This window comes from Cyprinodon tularosa, unplaced genomic scaffold, assembly GCF_016077235.1.
Source record: "Cyprinodon tularosa strain WSP-4 unplaced genomic scaffold, ASM1607723v1 ctg197, whole genome shotgun sequence".
Classification (NCBI taxonomy): domain Eukaryota; kingdom Metazoa; phylum Chordata; class Actinopteri; order Cyprinodontiformes; family Cyprinodontidae; genus Cyprinodon; species Cyprinodon tularosa.
Genome location: NW_024038720.1, coordinates 384,561 through 403,001, shown reverse-complemented (window position 1 = coordinate 403,001; position 18,441 = coordinate 384,561). Strand labels below are relative to the sequence as shown.

The 18,441-nt window shown below is 37.7% G+C and overlaps 1 protein-coding gene across 10 annotated transcripts in view; it reads left to right on the top strand.

Annotated features, from left to right (window-relative positions):
- The window catches only part of sox6 (SRY-box transcription factor 6), a 154,892-nt gene extending 136,689 nt beyond the window's left edge, over positions 1-18,203 (top strand). For 5 of the 10 annotated variants that reach the window (XM_038283713.1, XM_038283717.1, XM_038283714.1 and 2 more), the window contains exons 13-16: positions 2,856-2,961; positions 10,860-11,093; positions 12,400-12,616; positions 13,272-13,578. In XM_038283713.1, coding sequence (XP_038139641.1) covers positions 2,856-2,961; positions 10,860-11,093; positions 12,400-12,616; positions 13,272-13,578 — 864 coding nt within the window. Of the gene's footprint in view, positions 1-2,855; positions 2,962-10,859; positions 11,094-12,399; positions 12,617-13,271 lie in introns of all 10 variants that reach the window. The other 5 variants (XM_038283723.1, XM_038283715.1, XM_038283721.1 and 2 more) reach the window with 3 other exon arrangements.
- Positions 18,204-18,441: the final 238 nt, after the last annotated feature.

Sequence of the window (18,441 nt, the reverse complement as noted above, 5' to 3'; positions counted from 1 at the left end):
TTCGAGTGGCAGCTCGGAGCACACTGCTGTAATTTTCCTTGCGGTATGGGGAGCTGCTTGCCGAAGTCATTTAGATGAGAGACTGGTATCTTGCCAGCTGTTTGTGGTCTAAAGGGGGGGGTAAAATGTGTTCTGTTACCTCTTTTGTTTCCTGATTTTTGTTTTTATCTTTATTTGACTAAAGCTCTTTTGATTTTATGCTCTCTCTTGGTTAAATTATAGTTTATCAATAATTTCCAACATCTCTTTCTTTCACTCTGCATTATAAATACCCTTTTCATATTAGCTATACACTGATGGGCCCACATTTCCTTGCCTCCACGTCTGTTCCCATAGCAAAAAGGCCCACTTCCCCCAGATACTGTATGTCCTTTGGTACTCCGCTGTGTCAGAGTGATCAGTAAAAATTTAATGACACTATAAAATAATAAAACTGCCATTAATTTATCACAGCGCTTGATGCGTGGGCAGTAAAGAAGCATTAGTTCACTGAACATTTTCCAACCCCTAAAACAAAACCTCAGTGCTATGCAGATAACTTATGGCCCTAATTTTGACCATATTTCTTACTCACAGATATAAATTACCAAACTTATAACCGATAAGTATATCAACTTGGTATATAAAATTTAATGAAAATTTGTGATGCTGTAGTGAACTGATAGGCTAGTATTAATTAGCATAGCAATACTTACTTTAATTAGACCATAATATTGTAGCATGCAAAGTGCTGGCTTCTATGAAAAATGTGTAGACTTAAAGTAAAACAACCTCAAAACAACCTCTGAACAAGCGTTTCATTCAGTGATGTTCGGAGCTGTCTAACGTGCTGATCTCCACCGATCACATGATTCAGTGCGGTGGAGGCAAACGCTCAACGCCGCTCCAGTTATTAATGAAAATCATTGATGGATAACCCCCATCCTCTCTTCTCCCAATCCCAACATGATGCTTAATGATCATGAGTTTATAAAAGGACTTGATAGATCAAGAGGGGCCAGCGAAGCACAGAAGAGGGATGAGGCGACTACTTTATTACAGGCATACAGCACCAGTAAAGACTGTGTTTCAATACTGGACTTTCCAAGAGGAAGCATGTGAAGCACCACCATCCAGCTAATCGCACTTAAGTCACTTTGTCATCAGGCCGCTGCCTTCTTTCATTAAGAGCAATAATGTGGATGGGTGATGGATAGGAGTCTGTACACATGCAGCGTGCATGTCCACACACAAAACGTGACAGTGTGAAAAGGCCCCATACTTCCTCTTCTCTTTACAAAGTGTCCTCTCACCCAGCAGGGACCACCACATATGTCATAATTAGAAAACACTTAAGTAAGCAAAGGGCTGTCAGATAGACAGCCTCTAATCACAGGCCATAAGCAGGTAGTGGTTAATTGTATATCAAAATCACTTAGCTGGTCATAAATAATGAGTGCTCCTTCAAGTATAATGGTAAATTGCAGAGCTCTTTCTGCCTCTCTCATGTTCCTTTCTTTTGAAGAATAGTTCTTGAATAAATAAAAGCAAGAAGAACATTAAAATGCTGCAAAAAAGCTCAAATGCACTTAAAACTATCTTCATCCTTCATTTTGTCATATTTATTGTTCATATAGAAGGATACAAGGAGCTCACACAAAAGAGGATGGAAATATTTAAGATATGTAGGTTATTTTATCTTTTTTTTTCTTAATTCAATTTACTTTCTTCTGGTAATTCTATTCAATTATTGTTTTGATTTTTGAGAAATAAAATGATAATATTACACAACCGCAGTTGAGACCAGATAACTTTTAATACCTTTAAATAGGTGTAGACGTTTTTTGTGGAGGAAGAAATATAATGAGATACGGAGGAAAATTAATATAACTATCGCTCTTTCTAGGTGCAGCTTAGAAGCTGTTAGTTTAGGGACTCTGCGTGAGAGTCTGTGCATTTTGAATTACACGAAGAAAAGATTGAACATCTGCACCCTAGGAATAAAACAAATGTGTTTCTTTTCCTTTTGGCTTCTTTTCTCGTCAGAGCGAAACCTTCCAAAAAGGATGGTGCTTTATTTGTGTCATTTAGAGTCAAAGTGTCCATCTCCTAGTTGAGATTTTAGAGAACAGGACAGCCCTTTGCTAATGCTCTGTGTATTCACTGAGGAAGTAGGTCATTCAACAATGGACCCGGCAGCAGTCGGCACTCTTTCCCCTTGCATAATACATTAAGTGTAATGTGCAGCAACTATTCAAAGGCCCCCCGAAAGCTGTTATTTTATTCTGTAAATGCACACGGACATGACATTTAATATTGTCATGGAGTGCTGAATGACAGGGTTTCATTGTGCTCAAGTACAACATGATGCCAAGTTTAATCTGAGCACAAAATGACATGACAAACGGGAAAACACGGTGCGTTCACCAAAACATGAACCTTGAATAAATGATGGGTGCCGAGCTCTCAGTGCCATACGCTAGGAAAACAGAGGCTGAGAGAAATGGCAGCGAAGGAAGAAAAATCTGAGCTCTGTAAAGAGCGCTGCAGTCCCATTGTGTATGGGGGATTACAAAGTATCCTTCTATAAATCTATTTACAGCACCCCTGGGCCCTCACTGTCTCTCTCCCCTCTGTCATCTTAAGCTGAATAGAGAGCAGAGAGTATAGAGAGCAGAGAGTAACAAAAACGCATCTACCTCTTGTCAAAGGTGCACCTCCAAAAACATCCTGCATATATCAGAGATCCCTTCACTTCTCAAATATTCAGCTAAAATAATATGTTGTTTTTATTTAACACTTTTATCTCATTGTGGAAATTTAAACATATGCTTGCTTTTTTTAACCCAACTTTATTTTTCGTTGTTTTTCTATAGGAAAGGGTGCATTTCGACAGCATCGGGCACCACCTTGGCAAACTGGGAGAGGAAGGAAAAATTGGCCACAGAGTGATTGACCTTACCAGGCCTGAGGATCTGGATGGTAAGGCCTGAAGTGAATTTGTAGCAACACATATCAGATTAAACACTTTTATGTAAGGTCTAATTTCCTAAGCAATAAGATACATTGTGAAACTATGCATAAGCTTTTGAGGGTTGGTGTGAATTTTCTTTTCAAATGAGCTGTTTCTCTGAGGTTCAGGTTGGTGAACGGAGGACAAGGCTGCACAAGGAAAAAGCTGGCTAGTTTCCAAGCTTGGCTCTTGTTGCTCTTGTGCTTGTTTGTGGTCCTGAGTAGAGAGGTGCGAACTTTGATTACACCACTGTGACAAAACGTCATCCATGGCTTCGGTGCTAGATCCTACAAAGGTGGAATGACTACTTCAGTCCACTAGTGTTTGTTTGACAAAAAATATTTGTGGCAGTTTCTTTGGCATTGGAGTATGCAAGTGTTTTTGATTCATCTTTGATAAAGCAAAGAGTGAAAGAAACAGGTATTTCTCAAGATGCTTTCACCCGTTAGCATTATACAAGAAGAAAAAAGGAACATGTAAGGAACCGACACAGCTTTCAATAAAAAAAGCAAAAAATATGCATGAAAACAAACTATAAATTATTTTTAAGCAACTTTAAAGCCTTTTTATCACACCCTCTTTGGTTTCACATCACACCCAATCCTTAAGATGAAAATTAGAGGTGAATATTGTGGCTTCATTGACATGTTTCCCATGTGAGCCATAGCAGAGGCTCCCATCCCAACCGTCTGACTCTTTGGACAGATGTGTTTTTGTCGCTCCTTCTCCCGGTGGGAACCCTCCCTCTGTGGCTACCGTGGAGTCAGGACAGAAACACAGTGCGCACTAGGGCATTTGTGTCCTTTTAAGTCCTTCTCAGGGCCAAGGGAAAGGATAGTGCCAGACGCCTTGCATCAGTATTCCCAGTGGGCTATGGATTAGGAGCAGACAGAGGTTAGAAAAGGGGATAGGTCCTCTTCCCAGGGGGGAGGGGTGGTTAAAGACTTTGAGTCAGGGCATCGCTCATAACTCAAAACACAGTTTACATTTCTTGTTTTGAAGCACAAATACATTAATCTCTTTATTTACCTGACAGCAATGAGAAGGCACATACAGCTTAAAGATCGGGAGGGATTTAAAAATGTGAGCAACAAATCGCTTACTCTTCTTAGTACATGTTTACATTTGAAATTCTCTTGATGGTCTCCTTGAGGCATTAGATTTCTGGCTCTGTGGCATATGTTGTTATAAAGACGTGAGCAGAATTGCTGGAGCTAATTTTGCTTGGATTTTCAAACAAGATTTAGATTTAAGAAACTTGTAATTTCAGATGTTATAATTTGTTTTTCCCTTAGCACTTGCAGGTTGTTGTGAAAAAATATCTGCTACAGCTTATGTGACTTTTCCAACATATTTAGACCAATTTATTTTTCCCAGACATCTAAAATGAGTAATGCAATTAGTTTTTTGGAAGCATTCTGACCCCAGACGAAAAGGAAATCACTTTGGAAACATCTGCCTTTTAACACACTTTTTCCCAAGTAGATCAGAACACAGCGGATGTGCTTTGGTGTTTTCTCAAACGAAAATTACTGGGTGTACCTCCCAATAAGCATATAGGGTGTGAAAGCCCCTTGGTGTGTAGCAGCTTTCTCTCCAGGATGAAGCAGCCAAACTAAGCAAACCCAGTGGGCAGTCTGTGCCTGTTACAGATGTGCTTGTTACTTTCTATATAGCAAGAAATATAAAGAAAGGGATTTGGATTATCGTACAGATCATACCCAGCTCATGTGATTTAACTGCTAATGTTCTTGACCAGTCAAACCCTTATATACATAAATAACTATCCTAATGAATTGGCTGTTTGTTTAGAGCAGTTGTACTCAAACTTTTTCTGTCATTCCCCACTTTGGACAAGGGGGAATTTTCAAGCCCCGCCTGTCCCCATCGCCCCAACACAATGCAAATGAAATATGAAACAATCTTAAAATGTTCCAATTTTATTGAAGTAACAAGTAGTATCTAAATACAAACTATCTACATCAAATAACAGCAAGCTCAAAAATAAAGAAAATAAAAATGCAGCTGTGTCAAAATTTGTATCAAGCTCAAAGATAGAAAAAATTAAAGTGCCACTCTGCAATCTGTTAATAAAAGAAAAGTAGTGAAATCCATCTGGCAAGACAGGTCTATTTATCCCTGCATTAGTGGCTGCAATGAGCCTGTTTTGCATTGCACAGTTTATCAAAACGGGGATGCAGGCTTGATACTGCCACTCTCAAGTCATGCTCAATGTTCAGCTGAGATCTGTATTTTGTTTTCAGTGAAGCAACAGCTGAAAAGCCCATCTCACAGAGATATGATGTGGCAAAGGGAAGAAGAATGCACACAGCTCTCTGCCCGATCAGTGGATACTCCCTCTCCACTCCAAACCAGAAACATGAACATGTGGCTGTGTGAATCAAACGCCGTTATTCATTTAAGATAAAATATTTCAAATTCAGTTATTTATGATCAACCTGCGCCGCCAATCCCGGCGCATGTGCGCTTTATTTGCAGTCTGGACGCTGAGGGTAAACATGCTGTGTCCCTTACTGCAGCGCTGAGAGGGACTTCTGCGATAGCGGGGGAGAACGGGGTTGGGAGGGAGGAGGCGCCCCACGGCAGCACCTGCCGCTGGAGGACAAGAAAAGGAACGATACATGCTTTCACGTAAGAGTCTCCAAAAGTCGCTAGATTTGTCGCTAGTCGCTTTTTTGAAAAAGAGTCGCTGGAGGGGTCTGAAATATAGCGACAAAGTTACAAATAATATGCCAACGTCACATCAATCATTATTTTGGCACTTCAGTTCCAGGTGAAATGTTTCTCATATCTAATGTTCTTTTAATTAGACTGCATGTAGGCTAGTAATGATTACTTTGTGGGTTTGATTGGTCTAAAAAGCGGCAACATACAGCTATAAGGACAGTTTGCTCTCACAAGTTCTACATTTATAGTCACACAACACACACACACCGAAACTTGGCGCGCCCCACCTGTCACGTCTCAATTCCCCACCAGTGGGTCGCGCCACACACTTTGAGAACCGCGGGTTTAGAGGGAGGTCAGAACAAATGCTGCAGTGATATGTGGAGTCAGGAATAATAACTTATTTACATTTTAAACAAGGTAGCACTAATAAAAATAAAGAAAATCTTGTGAAAGGGTCTCTAACAAGGTTGTCATTGGACCGAATGAGAATATAGATAGTGTTTTAAAATTGTAGAAGACATAATAATAACTGAACTTTTTTAATCTCACATTGGAGAAATTGGGCATCATGGGGCACCCTGGGTGCAATCGGGGGGTTAAGGGTCTTGCTCAAGGAGCAAGAGTGGCAGTCGGAGAGTGGGTTTTGAACTCAAAACCTCAGGATTCCAAGCTCTATGCCCTAACCACTAGGCTGCCACTCCAACTTTTATTTTTTTATTTTTTATTTTTTAAACATTGACTCAGAGAAGAGTCCGTTCCCTTTGAACTTTTTCACACATTTTCACTTTAACATTTTTTTTTTTTGATAGGCTGACACAAATATCACTATAATTTAGATTTTGCAGGAAATTGTTACATCCATAAATGAACTTCCTAGCTGACGTAACTTTATGTAAGCATTATTGCAGTTTTCAGATGGTAACAACATACTGGAGAACAGAAGCTATAATTTGTGCTACATGCTATGAACCATAGAATTATTTACATATATTTGCAATACCTTTCATATCTTAATGAATAAATGTGAAGATTGTGAATTATTCCGTCCATTTTAATTTCTATTGCTCTCCCATATTAGATATCAATAATATACATTATAGTTTTATTGAGAGAAAGTGTATATAATTTATATAAGAAAAATTAAAATAGCTAACATTATTAATGTTAAAATGCATTCTAAAATCAAAAATAATAGCTGAGGAATCAAGAAGTTGAAATTTTGTTTAAACGTGAGGAAAGATTAAGTGTATGAGCTTGTCAGATTAAGAAAATGTTCTTTGGCTTTCTGGTTTTCTATAAAACTTACTGTTCACATGACAGATTTCTATATGCTCATATACTAGAAAAGAAAACCCCAAACAAAAAAAAAAAATGTGTTCCTAATACTTGTAATTTGTAATGGTTTAATTAGCATGCAATGAGCTCATGCTACAGCAGATACACTGAGCTCTATGTTCTGTCTAACTAAACCCCATTAATCTCGCCTGATCCTGCTCTGAGGGAGAGGCTCCATTGTCGGCGCTAAATGCCTTCACTTGGAGGTGTTAGATTTGATCCCAGGAGGGAAGGCTTGGCAGGTACATGTAATTGTTGCAAGCTCACCGAGGCTCATCCTCTCGAGCAGATTCCTGGGTGACAGCACATGTATAACGACAGAACAAAGATGAGTAAGGAGGAGGGGAAAAGGCGGAGGATAGGGGCAGTCAGGGCATGACTACCCTCTGGCTTGGTACAAAGTCAAGTCTGAGCCTGTAGTTCACAGGTGTGATTGGTTTTCGGATCTTACTGCATTTTCCTGTTAATTCTTTGCCTTGTTTCTCATTCTTCATTATGTACATTCTCTTTTAACTCTTTTTTTACTCCCTACAAAAGCGAGCAATCATGCTTTCACAACATAATTCATCCATCTCATCTGTTGTTTTTCCAGGAGAAACAAAATTAGAAGCGAATTCTCATATCATTCTATCACACTAGAGCTACAGGCCTTATGAATCAAAATAAATTCTATTAACCGGCTCTGCCGCTGCTTCGCCTCCTTGCTAGTTAACACCCAGGGGACTTGGCCCTGTGACTGCTAAACATCTGTGTTTATTTACACAATCAAACACCTAACTGACTGATTTCTAAATGTCCTGCCTCACCTGGGAGAAACTATTGTAAATTCTTATTTTCATAATGTCAGACAAGCGTCACCATTTTTAATGAAACAAAAAAATGTTAAGATAAATTTCATGCTGTAGTCCCCAGCAATTTCCTCTGACACAGATGCACTGGAAGTCTCCAATACAGTAGATGGACTGAATTAGGAACGAAGGTGGTAGTAGTTTTTGCAAGACAAGTTCCCTCGACAATACAACACAGGGTGGTCCCTGTTGTGGTCACTGACTGTATATTCAGTTAGGCAGCAGATACCTGAAAACTTATTTTTAAGCTTTGTGATGCCCTCCAGTCTTAGACATCCTTGGCAGTGACACATATCCCCTCTATCAAGAAAAGTACTAACATAATTATTAAACTCAAACTAATATTTCAGATCAAAGATCTAAGGAGGGGGCATGGGTATACATGAGGCAGATTTATTCCCTTCCTTAAATAATATGTGACTGTTTCACCTTTGAATAACATCAACTGAAAACTTGTGTTGTTGCTTCGTTCTAAAGCTTCCTATAACATCTGACAGGAGCTTTTCCAAGGGAGCAGCTATGTAAGAAAAAAGATGGCTCATCTGGATTCCCTCCAATGAACTCAGTCACGGGGCTGGTTTCCTGGCTAACTACTGATGTGGCACTGGGTGATGGCAAGCAGTTGTTTTGCACCCCTCCCCATAAGAAGATCACCTCTGCCCGTATGCATGCACGCCAGTATATAAATTGCTGAATCAGTGTCAGTGATAGAGTAATGGGACGGAGGGCATCGTAAATTACAGCAAGCGATCCCGGGGTGCAGACACTGGCTGTCGTGTTTGAGTGAGCGCTATGCTCCTGAGCTAATGAATACCTTCATCTGGCCCTGGCAGTCAGCAGATTGCCCCGCATTGATGGATACTGTCAGCCCTCCGCCACACCACATTTCATTGCACAATAAACATGGTTGTCAAAAGCAAACAAAGTAAAACCAATTCATCCTGTACAGTGAGTGCATGCTAAATGAAATTAACGTACTGTGGGGTTTGGTGGCAGCAAAGGTAGTGTATTATTCTTGAATTCATGATGCCTTTAAGGCCTGTAGTATTCCAGAAGAAAAGCAAACAGATATGGGACTTTCATCGCTTGGTAGCAGCTCCTAAATTTCCTGATGTAAAACACATTTGATGTGTGCTAAAACACTCATTTATGGACTTGCATTAGTTTGGGAGCTGATAATTTAACATTTTTTTAAGTTAAGGTAAAAAAGTCAGAGTTTGGTCTGAAAAAGTTGAACTTTTTATGGGCATCTGTAATCACCTGCAGAGAAAAGGACAAATATTAATTCAGACAAAAAACAATTCAACATTATCACCTGAACACAGACATTTGTACACTTCTTTTTATTTAGGCCAATGTGTATAAATCTGACCTGTTTTTGTTACATAAACTGAAATCTCATCATACAGCTAATCAGTCTTTATTGTGCTTGCTATTTTAGTAAAAAAAAAAAAAATTTGAAAAAAAAAAATTTTTTTATTAAGAGTAGGCAAACTGTTGAGGTTGGAAATTGTGAAGCAATGTCTTTCATGATTAAGACAGCACTGCAAAAAATCTAAATCTCAATAAGTTATTTTTTCTTAAAATAAGTGTGTTTTTCCTTGATTTGAGGAGGTAAGTAAGACACTTTGCCAATGGAACAAGACAATTTCCTTTTAAAATAAGAAAAAACTATTTTATCGTCTTATTTCAAGTAAATATTATCTAACTATCTTATTTTAAGAGTGAAAATACTCATTCCATTGGCAAATCATCTTATTTACCTGCTCAAATTAAGGCTAAATATACTTAATTTAAGCCATTTTTTACTTATTTCTGGATTGTTTTTGCAGTGAGGTTTCTGCAGATTTCAAATTAATGTCTCCACACAGCCCTCGATTACTCATTAAGAATTTGATTTGTTTATAAACTGAAATAATAATAGAAATCAAACCCCAGGTAACGTTTGCCAAGACTGCTGGTGAAATGGTTTAATGAGAAGGCTTCACATGTGGATGATGAAATATGCATGAGTCATTCCAAGCTTTCTTTTCCAGATCTGAGATCATTAAAGATGTATCGTAGCATATGGAAGGCTCTTTTTTGTCTTATTTTTCAAGCCTTGTTTATCAACATGTTTTTGTTTGTTTAAATATTCATACTGCTTTTATTTAATTCTTTCACATCTTACATATAAAAGGAAGCAAATGCACATGCAACAGAAATCATTATCAGCCTTATGTACAGTTTAATACTGAGAGAAACTATCTTATGCTGATTGTGAATGCCCTGATTGAGAACAGCACATTGCAAAATCAGCACACTATTTCTCCACGCTAATATAGGCCTGGTTTGTTTGTTTGTGTGTAACTGTGTTGGGAGGGTAAATTATGTTTGTATGCTTGGAGGAAAAAGGCAAAGTCTCAGAAACAACTGGGGAAAAGGAAGGAAAAACATTTAAGCATATATATGTGAAATATCATTGGAATAAAGCTTTTTTAAGGGTTTCCTGAGTTTAAGTTTCCAACTTCTTCTACTTCTTCTTATTTTACTTCCTACTAGTCCTAAAAAGGACTGACAAAATATTTGAGCAAATAAATATGAATAATCTTTGGAGTATGTTACATGTTATTTATGTTGGCACTTTTCTATTTGAATACCCAGCTGAAAAGTGTGTATTCTGGAAAAGCATACACTTAAACACGTATTTGAAATCAAATGGTTTAATCCTCTGGATTTAGACGATACTCAGAGAGAATGAAAGAACTCAGCTCTGTGTAAACTGGCAACATTTTTGGTTTGTAGCTCTTAATAATTTCAAGTTCAGTTTTATACAAGAAGCAAAACTCTGGCCCTCTGGGAGGTTTTGTTTTCTCAGTACTCATTCAGAACAATGTTCTGTAAGATAAAGATAGAGGCGTTAATGATAGACGAAAGAGAGTTTAAACCTGGCTTGTCATTTAATCAATGCCTTGCCTCGCTCTCTCTTCTTGTTCCTGCTCTGGCTTTTCCAGGGTCCAAGGAAGTCAATGGCTCTGCAGATAAACCCCAACCCTATTATTGTTGGCCAACAGGAGGTGCTGGATCTACGGAGGCACGAGTCTTCAGGGAATCCCGAGGGCGGAACAACAATGAGCCCCACATTAAAAGGCCAATGAACGCATTCATGGTGTGGGCCAAAGATGAGCGGCGCAAAATCCTCCAGGCCTTCCCCGATATGCACAACTCAAACATTAGCAAGATTTTGGGTAAGATCTTTTGAATCTGATATACGAGAATAAATATTGTAGATCAGATTTTTTTTTTCTGAATGCTTTAAAATAAATCAGTAGAAAAACATCAGTTAAACTTTTTGCATGGTAAGGAAAATAAAAAAAATATCCTCCATCATAAGATACATTTTTCAAATGAGTTTCCAGTTTTCTTGATCTATATGGTTTAAAAAAGCTTCTTTTTTTTGTTTTGTAAATTCACCAAATCTTCCTAGTTTATTTGGGGATAGGAAGTGTGTCATGGCACAAGCTACTGGTCATCAGTTCAACTCAGTATCCAGATGGATTTATGGCCCATCACTACCATAAGTGTTTGTCATGAAAAATGACAGAGACTAAATGGGTCTTGTCCCCTCAGCACTGGAGTCTATACATCAGAGCTGTTAAAAGTGCTGTCATCCATGGCGCAGTAGTGCACTTCATGGTGCTGTAGTATTTACAGCACAGGCTTGTTGTAGTTTTTGACAGTATGGGGGACAAGCATGTCTCTCTTGTAGTAAAATACATTTTAGTGTATGAATTTCTCTAATCAAATACTTTGAAAACACTGTGTTACATAAGTTTTCTATCATACAGCAATAAAGCATCCTTACAAAATTACTGATAAAGACATAGACACCTCCCTATCATCGTTCTAATTGTTTTAGGTAAAGATAAACCTTTTTTTAAGTAAACATCTGTCTAAAGCTATTTCCCAACTTATAAAAATGTAGGATAAGCTCAGAAATATGAACTTAAGGTTAAATTAATTGTTGTATGGAATTTTTTTTTTTCTACTCAAATATACAGAATGAAAGCTACAAAAATACTAAGATAACATTTTTCATTTTTTGGAAATATTTAAGTATGATTTTCTGTTAATGCTGTAAAATATTTTTTTATTGAGATTTTTTTTTAGAGATATTAATTGTTCGAGGATACCATAAGGGCAGCAAATGCTGCGTGTGAACGAAATTAAAATCACAAATGTAATTGATTACCATAAGGTAATTCTTAAAATAATTTTTTTTTATAAAAAAAACAGTCCTAGTTTTCATGTATATGATCCTAACAAAATAATTTTTGTCCTCCAGGAATAGTGGAGAATGTGGAGAGTAAAGTTTAAATGCCCTTTTTTAAAATAGCCTGTTATCCTGATATTTAGAAGCTTACCTGTACTGTATAACTGATTAATATATAGGCTATGTATGTCAAGACTTAGACTCTCGCTTTTACGTCTCAACCCACTTAGATTTGTAAAATAGTTTTCAAATGCTGAAAAGTTCATCTTCCCGTGCTTCAGGCTCTCGATGGAAGGCTATGTCTAACCAGGACAAGCAACCATACTACGAAGAGCAGGCCCGTCTGAGTAAGCTCCACCTCGAGAAGTATCCAAACTACAAGTACAAACCTCGACCTAAAAGGACCTGCATAATTGATGGCAAAAAGCTACGCATTGGAGAGTACAAGCAGATGATGCGGTCCCGACGACAAGAGATGAGACAGTTCTTCACTGTGGGGTATGTGCAATAACAAACAACCATTAACCAAAGTGAGTTTTTACCAAATGCCTGACACATTTTTAAGAACACAGCAGGCATTTTTATAAAATAAGTTTCACATTAACCTATAATATGGTTTTAAGATTTTAAAATCAAGCTTTTTTAATGGCTGAGATTTGATAAATTGACAAAATACTTTAATTCCCTCTATTTTAAAATGAAGCATGAAGTACAGAGATTTCATGGGAAATAAGCTGTAAGTGTAAACTCAGAAAGGCCTGGAGGGCCGCTGAGGCTTAACACTTTAATTTACAGTGTGGTTAGCAGGAGAACCCCTCTCCAGGTGTTCCCATGTCAGTCATAATCTTCAGCAGCTTGGGGAATCAATCATGCAGCTCAGCAGCAGACAAGAGCAGCGCCAAGAGCGTATTGGTTTTATGTCACCAATAAACTGGGTTCTCTGTCTAAACGGTGCAGAACAGGAGCTGTCAGGAAAACCTCTCTTCTCCCAAATCATTTTCATAAAAGTTGCTGCATTGACACACAGTATTAGGGAAACCCCCTGCTCCAGCCGTCATGTGTTAGTATCGCGAAAGCAGGAGAAGATATTCTTTTTGCAGAGAATTGGAAATACAGTTAATAATAATCCCTCTCCCCTTTCTTGTTTGTCCAGCCAGCCACCTCAGATTCCCATCACCACCAGCGCCAGTATGGTCTATCCAGGGGGCCTCACCATGGCAAACACCACACCCTCACCTCAGATGACGTCAGAGTGCTCCAGCGCCTCGGTGAGCCCTGAGCCATCTATTCCCGTTATTCAGAGTACTTACAACATGAAGCTGGAGCCCAGCGCCTTGGCGAACAACAGCGAGCAAGTCAACGGCGAGGATGAGATGGACATGTACGAAGACTTCGAGGACGAGCCCAAATCAGACTATAGCAGTGAGAATGACACACAGGAGCCAGTCAGCGCCAACTGAGACCTGTTTTACTGATATAGAGACAGCAGTCACACAGGAGGATGATCTGATCTGATCTGAGGGCGTGAAGGAGCAAAAAGAACAAAAAACTTTATCACATGGATCGGAAATACGTTTTGAAAGAAAATTATAATGTACCATGTGGAAGCCTGCATGCAGCTACGGCTTCGTCAGTCAAAAGCTATTTGGTCTTAAATATTTCTTCAAGTTTGTGAAATAGTTTGTTTTTGTGGTAATTTATAATTTCTTTTTTTTTTTTTTCATTGTTTTCTTCGTTTTTTCATTACAGATCATAGACGGTTACACAGTTAGTTTGTTGCCTAAAGCAAAAGACAGAGCTTGAAGCTTAACATTTGGTATTAACCCATATTACTTAAAGTCATGTTGTTTTCATGTAATGATGCTTCATCACCTAACTGTTCAAGATGGGAAAAATGATCTCACTCAGGTATAGTGTGCCAGCCAACAGCTTGTGAATGTTTTTAACCACGAGAAAAAGTATCAAAATACAAACAAGGAGAGATTCCAGTTTAGTCACATTATTATTATTGTTATTATTATTATTATTTTGTTTTTGCTGCACTATTTGGTGTGGAAGTGCCAAACATTTCATGTTTATTTACAAGAGGCTTTGAAGACAATCTCTTCATCTCTTAAAGCAGCTTATTATACGATCTCTCTTTGCTCTAACAGAAAAGAACAAATAAAACTCAGGAACTTGGAGGCAGCAAGTTCTGTAGGAAGTAACGGATGAGTGGAAGTTATATTATGGTAGCCGTACTCCACAGAGATTAATGCAGTGCGCATCAGTGGTATGAGCAATCCCTTTTATTCCTCTTGCCACAGTGCAAACTGAACATTGTAGAATCCTTTCACTTATTTCCAGCTCTACAACCCAATCTGAATCACCAGGATCTTAATCAGCGATTGTAATCAGGCCAGAATGTTAAAAGGCCAAAGGCCCCCAATCTTCAGGATTGGAACAGAAGTGAAAGACAGCTTTGGTGGCATTACAATCTTAAATTGATGTTGTACAATGTGTGGCTCTAAAGCTATGGTACATTTTGTTAAACACTTTAGCCCCATTTGGATGGCATGTTTAAAGTCTTAGGTCTTAAAATTTAATTTTTTCAGACATTGTAAATCTTAAACGGACACTAAGAAGTCTTAAAGCAGGGTGGTTATCTTGATGATGCAGTGGAATGATTACTAAAGTTGTATCGAAAGGACTACAGATTGCCAGGAGGTCTATAAAGAAAGACAAAGACCTGCCATCGTCTTTGGTTTCCTCACTTCTGTGCATCTCACAGAGGTGACTGTGTGAGAGGTGACTTTGTTTTTGTTTTTAGGTCACTTATATTAAGCCTTTTTAATTGAAAAAAAAAACATATAATCTTCAATATAACATAGAAGTTAGAATCATGCGTTACTATCTACAACAACTCTTTGAACCAGATTTGACATTTATGAGTTGTATTGGTTTGAAAAGAAATTCAAGAAACTCTCCCCTACCCTAATTACATACAAAAGATTTAGGGTTCTGGAGCTTGATGTTAAAGATGGGTCTGTAGAGCAGAAGGTCTAAGTGGTTCTTCTCTTAGAGACGCACATTTTTGACCCCAGTCTTTGGCAGTCTCGACACTCAGGGGGCACCATCTGGCTTGGAGAAGGAGAAAGCAGCGGGAAGGAATGGGGAAACAATAAAAACTGGGTGTGTGTCCCTCATTGTGCTCTCCATCAAAGTGCTGTAAGTAAGGCCACAACAGAGCTTACTACCCGGCCCAATCACCAGGCACTGGCGAGCAGATGGAACAAGTACATCAAGCTGTGGGGGATTATTAAAATGACTGACGAGTGGGTATCATCTGAAATGCAGCATTATTAATGCATGAGTCCAGTTATTTCCCCCTTGCCCTTGAATCTGTCCATTTCAGAGAGGAGAGCTTTGTGAAGGAGCTGATTAGCTGGTCACTGACCATAAGTGGTCAAGAGCCTCACTGCTGATCACTGCATTTTTCTCTTGCCTCTGATAGGTACAGATGGCCCGCCTTGCTCTTTAGCACTTCTTATTTGAATTACCCAACTTTTGCAAACATTCATATAAAAAACATGTTTTATTATTTACTTTTTTGTTTGTGTCTATTTAATTATTTTTCCATTGCAATGTTCAACACTTTTCTAATTTCTACACATTGAAGCAATCAGCGGACGCTCTCCTATAAGTCAAACCTTCTCCCTCCAAGTCAACCAATTTGGTATTTCTGATGTGTTTCCTCCTGTTTGCTGGTGGTTAGACTGATTTGTATGTGACTGTAAATAATTTTATGACCACGCCAAGCAGCTTCAGTTTGCTGGCATTCGGACTCCCTAAGAAATTGACACTGTGCTAATGCAGCAAATTGACAAATAAAAAAAAAAAAAAAAAAAAAAAAAAAGAAGAAAAAAGACAACAAAGAGACAATGTGTTATAGGCACTGGATATTCATCATATTTTTTAAGCAATTCTGATCAATGTGAATTTTTTTTTTTTGACGAAGAACCCCATGGATGGACAGGATTCCCCTGCTTGACTCAAGTGGGTTTGTTGTCACACCTGTCACAGATTTGGGTCCTTTTTATGATCAGTTTTTCATCTACTTATTTTGTGTGTTTATGTAATGACACGTGCGATGAGTGAACGCTTTGTTTAAGCTTCAAGGCCTGTCTTGGGGAAAGACTAAGCAAAAGAAATGTGTGCAGACAATTAAACAGAAGGCTCAGAGAACTGTAAAACAACAGACGTTGTATATTGTGTTTGATACTGTAGAGTATAGACATACTGTATTTATTATCAGCCTTAGCTGGCTCTAAAATTGGCAGTGAAACAAGAAAACCGAGACAATCAGAAAAAAAAAAAAAATTGGAGATACAACTAAGTTTTACTCAATTCACTGATAGTATTTTATTGTAAATATGAGCAATGACGGTATTTTTTGTTCATTTGTTTTTTTATTTTTCAAGTTATGTATTTGGCAGATTTATTTCCTCTTTTATATTTGTTCTAAAAGCTGACAAGTGGTTATACCTCATTTTGATGCTGAACATTTTTAATATTTAAAGTCACAATTCAAACTTACCTTATCAGACTAAAAGGTACTGAGTCAAATAAGCACTTAATGCTTGCAAATTATTATTTTTTATACAATTCATGATGCTGTTTTCCCTTGCTGATTTTTTGATTTGTTTTATTTAAGCAATTAGCCTATTAGTTTCGGATGGAAGATAAAATAATCTGAAAATAACTAAAAGGATCATTGTTAGAAATAAAATGTACCTTCTTCGTTGCTTCAAAAAGCAGTTTTAAACACACAAGGTAGTTTTTGTTTATTTCAAAGGTGAAAGCACCCAAGTGTTTATTTCTTCTAATTTGAAATGCAGAAAACAATGCATCTTTACATATGCTGATGGTTTTCTGGAAGGTAGGCCTCACAATTGTTCTAAATTTTTTGCCTCCTGTAAAACATGCAAAATGGTTTAGATGAACTGAGGACAAAGGATTCAATTCTGTCTCGAGATTACTGTAAGTTGATTCATTGTTTTTTTTTTTTTTTTTTTTTTTTTTTAACATTATGATGTAAATGGTGGGAATGTTCTCTATGTTAATTTAATCAGCACAATTCACTGACATGCTGGACTGACATGCTAGCTGCTGTTCAGAAAGTGTAAAAAATGTGCCATTGGGGCAACATTTTAAGCTGCCCTAGGTACTCTGCTTTTACGAATTGTCTTTTCAAGCGACACTGTGTGGGGCTCTTCTATGACTGGAGCCACATTTAAAAAAAATTGCTGGCAGCCTGAAATAATTTTCTGCATAGAATCCTGATTTGTTTCCTCTCCCTGCAGGTACCTATAAGCCCATTGCAAGTATTGTTTGGGTGTCATTAGAGAACAGGAAATACATAGTGTCTGTTGCTGCTTAAAAAAAAAAAAGTTTATGTCTGAATATGTAAATAGTTTATCATGATATCTTGTACAGTCCAATGTAAAGTTTTTAATTCAACTTAAAAACAATGTTGCCATCACATTTGTGTTCACATTCTTCTTTTTACAGAGCAAAACAGGTCAATTACTTGCAAGGGTGTATAACTGCTTGAAAAAAAAAAGAAAATGTTTGTTTTTTATGTTCTGTTTTGCTTTGCTTCAAAGTGTACACCAGCATTCTTTGGTTTTCATGTGCAGTATTGACGTGAGGTAAACTTAAGGTGAATAATTTTAAATTGATGTGTGTGAGTGGAGAGCTGCGTCCTCAGCTTCAGTAGTATTAATACACTAAAACAAGTAAAAACAAACCAATGATGAACACACTTGTGCATCTTTGCACCATGCAAGTGTGTTTACTGTAAATGATAAAATTATGCCCACAGGGTCACTTCAGAAATATTATGAAACTGCATTTTCCGTATGTGTTGGTCCATTGTATGAATGCAGCAGCGGGCTGAAGAAACTGCCGGCTTTAGCTTATTTACCTCAAGACTTTCCTTGTTTTCTGTAAAAGAGACATTGTGTTGCAAAGAGGTTCACACATCACTCCATCTTTTGTACTGCTGTTGACACTTACCGATTAAAGAGACATTTTGTTTTAAGGACTCGAGTTAGTATTTTGATTGCATGCGGTCTGTGTAAGAGTAAACGGTATTCTGGTTTTGGGAAAAGGATCACACTATTAGCCTAGCTCAAAACACAGAAAGAAAAAAATAAACAACCTAATATTGTGTGTTCTCTTACTTATTCTGTAGATTAATTTTTTTTGTAAAACTGATTATCCATAGCTTTTAATAACAAAACTTTAAAGATGGGTCATAGAAAAAAAGGAAACAAATATTT